This window comes from Elgaria multicarinata, chromosome 8, assembly GCF_023053635.1.
Source record: "Elgaria multicarinata webbii isolate HBS135686 ecotype San Diego chromosome 8, rElgMul1.1.pri, whole genome shotgun sequence".
In the NCBI taxonomy this organism is placed as follows: Eukaryota; Metazoa; Chordata; class Lepidosauria; order Squamata; family Anguidae; genus Elgaria; species Elgaria multicarinata.
The window spans coordinates 91,173,848-91,183,670 of record NC_086178.1 but is presented as its reverse complement, the minus strand read 5'-3'; the positions used below and the strand labels follow the sequence as shown (position 1 = coordinate 91,183,670).

Sequence of the window (9,823 nt, the reverse complement as noted above, 5' to 3'; positions counted from 1 at the left end):
ATGTTATATCAACAGTGTGGGAAGTTATCCCAGCTGGCCGCATAGTGTGTGAAAGGGTCTTTGTGGTAGCAGGCTTGAACCCCTACTTTTAGGATATGGTCTGCCAGTCCTGCTCCTAGACCTGGGTCAATATGATCCCAGTATCTGATGTCTCCCAACTATTGCTTCATTCTTCCATCAGTTTCTCCTGCCACAGTCTTTTCTCACTGCTCCATCCTCCATCCCTTCGCTTACTTTTCCAGGACCATCCATATTTTGATCTGTAAGGGAGAAGCTAGAACCCTACAGTCATAAAAGGTTTATAGGGGAAATAATTAGGGTCAAGGGGAAATAATTAGGGTCAAAGACATGGCTTATGAGGAGACAGGATAATGTCAAGCCAAAATGGAACCTTTCATCAAACTAATAAACATTTCTGTGCACTAACCTCCACAACAACTGCAAATTATTTTAATGTTGTTAATACATCCATTATATCTGCTAAAACATATCTAAAAAGCAATTACTTTCCTCATGATTCTGGACATTTCCCAGACTGTCCTGATAAAGGTTGACATTTACTAATAAATGATGAAATGTTGTAATATCTGCAAAAAGACTGATATTACAACATTGGAAGGATAAATGTTCACCTCCTATAATGCAATCGATTGAGGACAAACAACACTATCAACATTTGAACAAGTGGTATATAGGTGCATTCAGAATGGATAAATATATGGATACTTGGTCTGCTTTTCTTGAAGCTTACACATAATCTGTTGTTTGTTTATTCTTTTTGTAGAATGTTGTATTTAATGGAACATTGATATTTCTATGCATGTAATTTCTTGTCCTTTTTTCCTTCACATTTTGTTTTGTTTTTGTTAAAATCACAATTAAAAGATAAATAGAAAAAAATGATAAAAATTTAGGCGAATATGAACAATATAGTAGAAACAGTTTTTTCTGAGATTGACTGGTGAATTTCAGAAATATGTGTGTCCAAAGACTTGTTCTGTTCCATTATAAATGTCAGGTTTTATCAGTAAAACCTTGTTCAGACAACACACTAAGCTACGGTGGTTAAGTATTTTGAGCTAAACATTATGGTTTCGTGTGTTGTGTGAACCTTGACTTAGAGTGTCATGTGAACCATTCCTAACCATGGTGGTTACATAAGCTCGGTTTAAACACACTCACTAACTACTTGCTGCAAAAGGGTTAGCAGCATAACCATGGTGTAGTGTGTTGTCTGATCAGGTCTAAATGTCAAAAACGTTTGGCTTGTGACACTTGCTTTAGATATTTATACCCAGGCCATGGTAGATGTTAGCAATGGGACATCACAGACCTCACATTGGCTCAAACACAATGCTTTTAAATGGAGTCACTTGGGAGCTGAGGGTCATCCAGTTGTGAGAATGCATGTGGGAACTAGCCTTTCTGCACTTAAGCCCCTGACATAGAAACCTGAAGCCGCATAACAAATTTGCAAAGTGCCTACACTTGGGCACAGCCCTCAATAATGGGAAAACTCTCACATAAAGGGACTGTTCCTCCTTTTTTATTGAGAAAGCACCTAATGTTGGTGTTGTGAAATACTTACTAGTGGTACTCACCAGTTTAATAATATCAAAAGAACTGGCTGCCTAAATTTGCGTACTAGTGTGCCTACACAGCAGAGAGACAACACTTGGCACAAACTTGACACAAACTAAAATGAAAATTTCCCTGGCTGGCTTTGTTGTGTGCGCGTTATGCGCTCGTTCCCCCAAGAAGTTCATTTATTTACAAACCCCTGCTTTTTCCTCTCTACAGACTGCATCTTGAAGTAATTTGATCGTAGAGGCTGGAACACTGAGCCTCTTAGGTTGAAAAACTGGTAAAAGGGGGGAGGGAGAGAGAGAGAGAGAGAGAGAGAGAGAGAGAGAGAGAGAGAACCTCTTTTTGCTGCTTTGGCAATTTTCCCATGTCAATTTCCCTTTGGAGAGGGAGGAGGCGGCCTTTTCAGTACTTTCTCACAGAGATGGCTCATGGGTACGGAATAAAAAGAGTATATTTCATAAGTGAAAGAGTGAGACACCAGGGTGGAACATGCACAAGCTAATTCCAAAGGCTGGCCTATTCTGCATTTTCTCCTTAGAGCTTTTGTAAATATTGATAGGCATTCTAGCCTTTGAGTTTTTTGGGTTGTTGGTTTTTCTGCTGCTTCTGCTGCAGATTAATCATTTGCTTTCTCTATGATGTGTAATTTGGGGATAGGAAGCAAGTCAAGGCTGACCACATGATCTTCCGAAGCTAGGCTTATGGGGTCTTCTTTTCGTTCTTTTGTTTAATTCCTCCGCACCCTCCCCATTGGATTCTCTGCCCATCAGTGCATTTCTGTTTGCACACCATCACCCGCACCATGAACTCGCAGGCACTTTCAAGATACTGTTGGCTGCTTTTCTATTCCTTTGCAACTGCGGCAAAAGGTAAGAGACCTATGCAGCACTCGTGCTCTCAGGAGGAGGAGGAGGACATGGAATCTGAAAGTATCTCTGACTGATGTGAGCGTTTGTAACTTTCTTTACACAAACTCTTCCAATGTCATTTGCTGAATACAATTCTATATCTAAAAGGTCTGTTCACGAAGCAGCAACAAAAGGGGAGGAAGTAGTAGGAAGGCTCATATGTCCAGTCTCTTTATGCAAGATTTATTGGCATGGCAACAACAAATGGATCTCCAGAGACAGTTCTCTGTGACAACTGGACCCAAATGTTGCCACTGAATGTCCCTGAAAATGGGAGCATTTGTTGCTTCCTGAGATCCTGGGAAATACAACATTCAGTGACACAGAAAATAATTCAACATCACTTACCTTTGATAGCCATGAAATGGTTGATGAAAATCAAATATATTTTTATTTTGGGGTATGTCTGTGTGTGCGTTTATCCTTGGATCTGCTGGGAATTCTTTGCAGAATTAAAAATCCGAATCCCTGATTATAATGAGTTATGAAAATTAACCAGCCATGTTATGAATGTTTGAACGGCGAGTCACACAAACTAACAAATGTCTTAAAAACAACAATGTATTGGAACATCCTATTGTTCGGTAAGGAACATCTTGCAACTAATCGTATAGTTTATGGAGGCTTGGTTTGAAGTTGAACAGAGTTGCCTTACCAGACCTTGTGAGATGAAACTAACGCAGCAGAACTAACCCAAAGTTAAGTGTATTCAACACCCACTCCCAGTTAAGTGAGCATAGGATTGTAGGCTAATAGTATGATCTTATAGATGACTACTCAGAAGTAGGTCCCATTACAGTGGTGCTTATTCCCAGTTAACTTTAGTTGGATTGTGCCTATGATTTCTTTTTTTCAATCAGTGTTGTACCCTAAAGTTGTAATCTGAATGCATGCATACTTGGAAGCAAACCCTATTGAAATCAGTAGCGTTTACTCCCAATAAAACTTGCTTTGAATCAGGATTAACAAATGCCCATTAATATCAGTAATAACTGAGAATATCCCCCTGGAAAGGATATTGCAATAGCTAATAATTATTATCTTGTCTATTTATAAAATGTTGTTCCTTTCTATACCAGCATTACCTTCTCCTGGTTCTATTCACCTACTGTTGGTAACATCAGAAGGAATTATATCCTCAGTGTGGTTCACACAACAAGTGGTTGATTACCTCTTGTTGTTACTGAGGCCGTGGTAGATGAGGCTTTAGCGCGGTGTGAGGCCCAGTCTCCCTCCTGTGCATCCAGATGACGCACAGGGGATTCCGGGGTCAGGCCAGGCTAAGACCTCGCTAGAACTGGCATAAGGGGATTCGCTTATGGCCCGGGTTTTCTGCAGCTGCGGAAAGTCTAGCGACTTCTGTGGCTTTTCCCGGCTGCTTGCTAGCCGGGAGAACCCACGGACTGGGCACAGCGCTCCATAGGACCGCTGTGCCCATCGGGCCGGGGGGGGCGAATCATGGGGGGAGATGGGGGCCAGGGGAAAGACCGACCCGGCAGGAGAGAGGGGGGGGAGAAGAGCGGGCACGGGCATCGGGGATGGGGGCGGGGAGAGAAGAGCAGGCACAGGCCTGGCAAGCGGGGGGCGGGGGGAGAAGAGCGGGCACGGGCGTGGCAAGCAGGGGGGAGAAGAGTGGGGACGGGCCTGGCGGACAGGGGGAGGACGGGCGAGCAGGCAGGGGGGCATCAGGCATTGTGGGGGGGAATCAGGGGCAGGGGGAGCGGGGGGCCTTTATTTTAAAAAAAATCACTTACCTGGTGCGGCGATGCGCTCCTGCGCACATGGCCCTTTAACTTGGGGAAAAAATGGCGGACGCAACGGGGCTTCCCCTTGCGCCGTCGCGTCTTACATGTGGAAAAGGGAGACGGCGTGTGCTAGTCGCAGCCGCCGTCGCCCCGACTCCCGGCCGAATTATCAGGTAGGTCTAGCAAGGCTCTGAGGTCATGTAGGACCAAGCTATACTGCCAGGGTAACTCATGAATTAATTGAGTTTGTGAGATGGCAGGAGAGCTGGGCAGGATTCCTGGGGCTCAGCATCTCAAACAAACTCAAACCATCCTTCCCCCATGGAACAGTTGCAACTCATTATCTCATGTAAGAGTATTAAAGTTATGTCAATGTAGGACTCTTTTACAGAGAACCGGGAAACACCCTCTTTCCAGTCAGGGATCGTATATCAGTACCGGTACTCCCTGGATGGCCACCTACATTATCTGTCAAGGTTGCCTTTGCAAGGGAGCAAGCTCCAGGTGGAAGCGTTGGTTGATGTGCAACTCTTGTGGAGAAATGCCAACGACGCAGGCGAGCAGCTTCTCCAAGTCCAAGTCAGTGATGTCTCCATCCGGTGTTGGTTTCAGTCTCTTCAAGAAGACATTGGCATTCTGTTACTGACAGATGTTGGATGTTTCTTTAACCATGTTCAGATCCAGAGAGGTAGCTGTGTTAGTCTGTTGCCACAAAAACAAGAAATCTTGTGGCACCTTACAGACTTAACAAATTTATTACATCTTAAGAACAGTGTCCATGAGAGCTTATGCCCTAATGGATTTGTTAAGGTTGGATCCAGATTTACACTAGATCAACTTCACTGATGGAAGTGGACTTCCCTGATCCTCTCCTTCCCATGGCAGCCCCTCCTGCTAATGGGAGTTGATGTCCAAAATAACTAGAGGGCACCAGGTTGGGGAAGGGTGATTTATATACTACTTCAAGTGGTATTCATGCTCTGGATATCACTGAATATCTGGCCAGTGGAATTATTTTCTACGGAAAACAATTAAGCAGAACTTGATACTTAAAAAGAACTGGAAGCTGGGTCTGGTTAAGTGTCCACATAATTGAAAACAATACCTGAACATTTTGGCAGTAAATACAATGACTGAGTAGTCATTGTATTTACTCAGGATTCTGTCAATTGCAGCCCCATCCTAGATAATTAATTCTTTTTGACGTTTTAAATCACTGTGTTAAATATTATAAACTCCATATTAATTCTATTTTATCCATCCCCCCTCCATAAGTGAACTATATATGTTCAGAACATATCATGAGCTAAATACAGAGAGATGTTACCATGAGGCAAAGTGAAGAGTCTGATAAGGGTAGGAGAATTTGCTGTGTTGTTGTTGTTTTAAGTTTTGATTAAAAGTTTTGACTTTCCACAATATGGTGGTGGTGAAATACTTTCAAACTGGCACCACATGTGCATTTAGAGTCCACGTTTCTTAGCGTTGAGGCCTACTTGGATGGAGGACAGGGGTGGAGGAGGAGGTGGAAATGGGCAGCAATACAGGGTGCGATCCTATACACCGCTGGAAGTAAGCCCTTAATTTTAAGCAAGCTTGTATAGGATTGCATTCTTACCCGTTTTGCCTCAGGCAGTGACAAAGCTCAGGCTAGCCTTAGGCCTGTATATATAACCTGTACATTTCCATTGGAAACACTTTCAGTTATTCCTACATTTCTTCTGCCCATTTTGGGAACTTAGATTCATGATCTACAAGTCAGTCATGATCTGGAACAAAGGCAGAATGAGACAGTGAAAAGTGACCGAGCTGTGAAAACTTCACTGAATGCAACAGAACTGCAGCAGCCGGTCTTCCTCCATTGGAGTAATGGGAAGGTAGGTTAATATTTTTCCCCATGTGCAAATGCTGAGGGCCCTTTTGGTTTAAGGCCTGCTTTCACATACAAGGTAGCCAGCAGCAGCCTTGCGGACAAGAATAGTTGATTGTCATCATTCATTACACTGTGGAATGGTAATTTCCAGTGGACAAAGCGCTTTGCAGGGCTTCCCTTAGTAAGACAGAACTCCTTTCAGAACCTGCAAGCACAGTTTTTGATTGGGTAGTGGGAGTAAGTAGGGATGTCAGAGAAACCCCCAAAGGATTCACATGAGTTCAGATTTCTATGACTCCAGCCTGCAGATTTTGCAGCAGACCGTTTTTTCCAAGTTGCACACATCCCATGGACTTGCAGACTGGTATTTTACTTTTGGAGCATTTGCACCAGTGCGCATTTGCAAACAGGAACGAAACTCTTGTCCACGAGGACAAAGAAACGGAAGATGCCTGACAGTCTGCAAAAAGCAGACAGAATGGATTTAACAAAAGCTGTACATCCCTTTGGGTAAGGCTGCTTCCAGATGAGGCTTTTATTGTGCAGTTGCCCTTTTTCATTCACAAAATTTTACAGGGGGTCTAGACTAAGTCGTCTCCATTTGTAAACTCCCTATGTTTTCCCAGTGCTTCTGCTGTCTTTTTTCCCCTTTTCCATACAAAAATCCATTAAAGAGGAAAAGGCAAGCTAGCCACACAATGACTTTTTTATTAGAAGTGCTAGGAGCCCTCCGTCTGGAAGGGCCCTTTGTGTACTGTCTGTGGCCAGCCCTACTAATGCAAAAGCACAGCAGGAGGCAGAAGGGACTTCTCTTTTGTCCCGTCCACAATAGCGTAAAATTAATCCAACTGCTTCAGCCTGCCGTATTTCTCCATAGAAACAGGATAGGTCTAGTAGTGGCCCATTCTTGCTGACCAGCACCCACAATTTGAAGAAGGATGATGCTCTCGAATGCTGTAAATTAGATAGATTAATTTAAGAGAACACCAGAGTTTCTAGTCCTTAATAGTTATATAACAAAACAGCCTTCCACAACTAGGTTGCCCACCAGATGTGTGGGAGTACAAATCCCATCACCCTCAGCCAGCATGGACATTTGACATGCTGGCTGGGGATGATGGGAATTCTAGTTCCACAGATCTGGAGGGCAACCTGGTTGGGGAAGGTTGACACAGAATGTTCAGAAGCATCCTGGGTTTTTGTGCACTAGCAAAGCAAGTTCTATTTCCACTGAAATGAAATGATTGACTTCATAGTCTGGACCATTATAAATGCATTGGCACTGCAGTTGTGTCTTATATGTCATTGGCTAAACATCCACCACAACCACAGGCAGGAGGGGACAGATTGATGAGGCTTGGAGGCAAATGTGCCGTCCATAGATTAGAACACATAAACCCTGTTCAGGTGTTCACTTACTGGGTAGACCAAACACCTGAGGAGGGAGAGTGCTCCTGCCCCGTCCCTCTCCTTCCTTGCATTCATTGCCCTCTGCTCATAGAGTGTGATCATATGAAGAGGAGAGCCTCCTCTGTTTGTGGAAGCTCTTCATGTGAGAAAATCCACGTTCTGGCTCGTGTGAAAAGCCCCTATGGATACAGGGGGCTCTCCTCTCCACACAGTTTCCCTCCATGTGTAGAGGGTGATAAATGCAAGGATGGGGAGGGGCTGGGCTGGAACACTCTCTCTCTCTCTTCACATGTTTGATATAGCTGGTAAGTGAATGCCTGAACAGGGCTTAAGTGAGTGCCTGAATAGGGCTATAAGGTCTTGGACTTTTTCAAAATTCATATCAAACCCACTACACTATGGAAAGGTTCACACATGCATATACTGAAACACTTGATGATTTGTGGCTGAAATGTGCAAGCCTGGCTTCCCCGGGAAGCATTGTGTTTTGGGGTGATGGTGATATGAGGTGACAGTTGCATTCTCTCTGTGGCCTTTGATTTGCATCTGCCAGTCACCACTCAGTGCCGCTGTTGTCAAGGATGAACATCCATATGCGAACTAATGCTATGTACGCAATCATAAGAACATAAGAAGAGCCACGCTGGATCAGACCAAGGGGACAGCACTCCGATCACACAGCGGCCAATCGCCCTGTGGTGCGAAAAGATGGGGAAGATTTTCGATATGCTACTGCCATTGCTTTCCCCATTGGGATAGTTTCATGTGGCCAAAATTTTCTACGAATTAGCTAAGAAGAGATCCTTCAATCATCACAAAACCTGCATAAGAATAGTAAAACGATAATTGGGTTCCATGGCTGTAGTCTGTGCTGCCCACATAATTGGTAAACACGTGTGGCACAAAACCTGCCCCAGATTCAGGATCCACGTGGAGGCACTTTGGTGATGTGGTACTTTTGGGGAGCTAAAAACCACATCTATTGCTCTCCCCTTCCCCTGCTTTATGCCACGGAACTGAACAGTTGAAAGCCTACAAGTTGGGATAGCGGGGAGGATGCCAAAACATTACTTACTTATACATCTAGGCTTCATATTGTTCATGTAACTCTTTGTTGGGGGGGGGGGTTGTTGTTATTATTTCCTCATATCCATTGGGATCCTCTCCCATAAAAGCTTGTTTCCCTTTGCAGGTTAAAGGCATCTATGAAGACAAAGCCGGAAGTCCCTTAACTCTAGAGTTGAAGCGAGGCCTTGTCAGCCTCTTCCAGTTTCAGACCCACATTGGGACAGTGACTGAGGTACAAGGCAGAGTTTCACTGAGTCTTGACGAGAAAGACTGCAGCACCTGGTATTGCTGGTGTCCTTATTCAGCTGTCCTTGTGCCCCCGGTGCCTTTCACCTCTTCTAAAAAGTACTTTCACAGCATCACAAGACAAGGCCGACAATTAAAGTCAAGACATGGGTTGATTGCATGGTGCCCTTGACTGGCGAGTTCCAACCAAGTCTCCACTTTATTTTTATTTTGTTTAAATCAAGGAGCAAAATGCTTTCGAATCTCATGGAATCAATATAGAGCAGTTGTACATTTTGTGTAGGAATCACTGGGTTGTTGTATCCAGTGGTGTACTTGTACCAGTAGAACAGAACCCTCCTGGCAGATCAAATCTCCACTTCCCCCTGCATACTCCTATGAATCCCCAAAATCCATTCCAAAGATTTGGGGGACACTCCAGAGCAGATGTGAGGGCCATGTACCATGGAGAGGAGGTAAAGGGAAACTCTTGTTGCACAAACTCATGTAACGTTGTATGTAGCCCATAGCCTTTTGAAAACATTGGACAAAAGTGTTTTTTTTAAAAAAAAAATCCAACCCATTACAATCCTGATTATTATTATTATTATTATTATTATTATTATTATTATTATTATTTTATATAGCACCATCAATGTACATGGTGCTGTACAGAGTAAAACAGTAAATAGCGAGACCCTGCCGCATAGGCTTACATTCTAATAAAACCATAATAAAACAATAAGGAGGGGAAGAGAAAGCAAACAGGCACGGGGTAGGGTAAACAGGCACTGGGTAGGGTAAAACTAACAGTATAAAGTCAGAACAAAATCAAGTTTTAAAAGCTTTAGGAAAATAAAAGTTTTTAGCTGAGCTTTAAAAGCTGCGGTTGAACTTGTAGTTCTCAAATGTTCTGGAAGAGCGTTCCAGGCATAAGGGGCAGCAGAAGAAAATGGACGAAGCCGAGCAAGGGAAGTAGAGACCCTTGGGCAGGCGAGAAACACGGC

The 9,823-nt window shown here is 43.7% G+C and overlaps 1 protein-coding gene across 1 annotated transcript in view; it reads left to right on the top strand.

The window, feature by feature from the left end:
* The first annotated feature begins 2,172 nt into the window (after positions 1-2,172).
* LOC134402994 (microsomal triglyceride transfer protein large subunit-like) overlaps positions 2,173-9,823 on the top strand; it is a 28,124-nt gene continuing 20,473 nt past the window's right edge. Inside the window, exons 1-4 of the mRNA XM_063133001.1 lie at positions 2,173-2,456; positions 4,632-4,819; positions 5,983-6,117; positions 8,716-8,823. Of these exons, the coding sequence (XP_062989071.1) occupies positions 2,390-2,456; positions 4,632-4,819; positions 5,983-6,117; positions 8,716-8,823 (498 nt within the window). The 5' untranslated portion in view covers positions 2,173-2,389. The remainder of the gene's footprint in view (positions 2,457-4,631; positions 4,820-5,982; positions 6,118-8,715; positions 8,824-9,823) is intronic.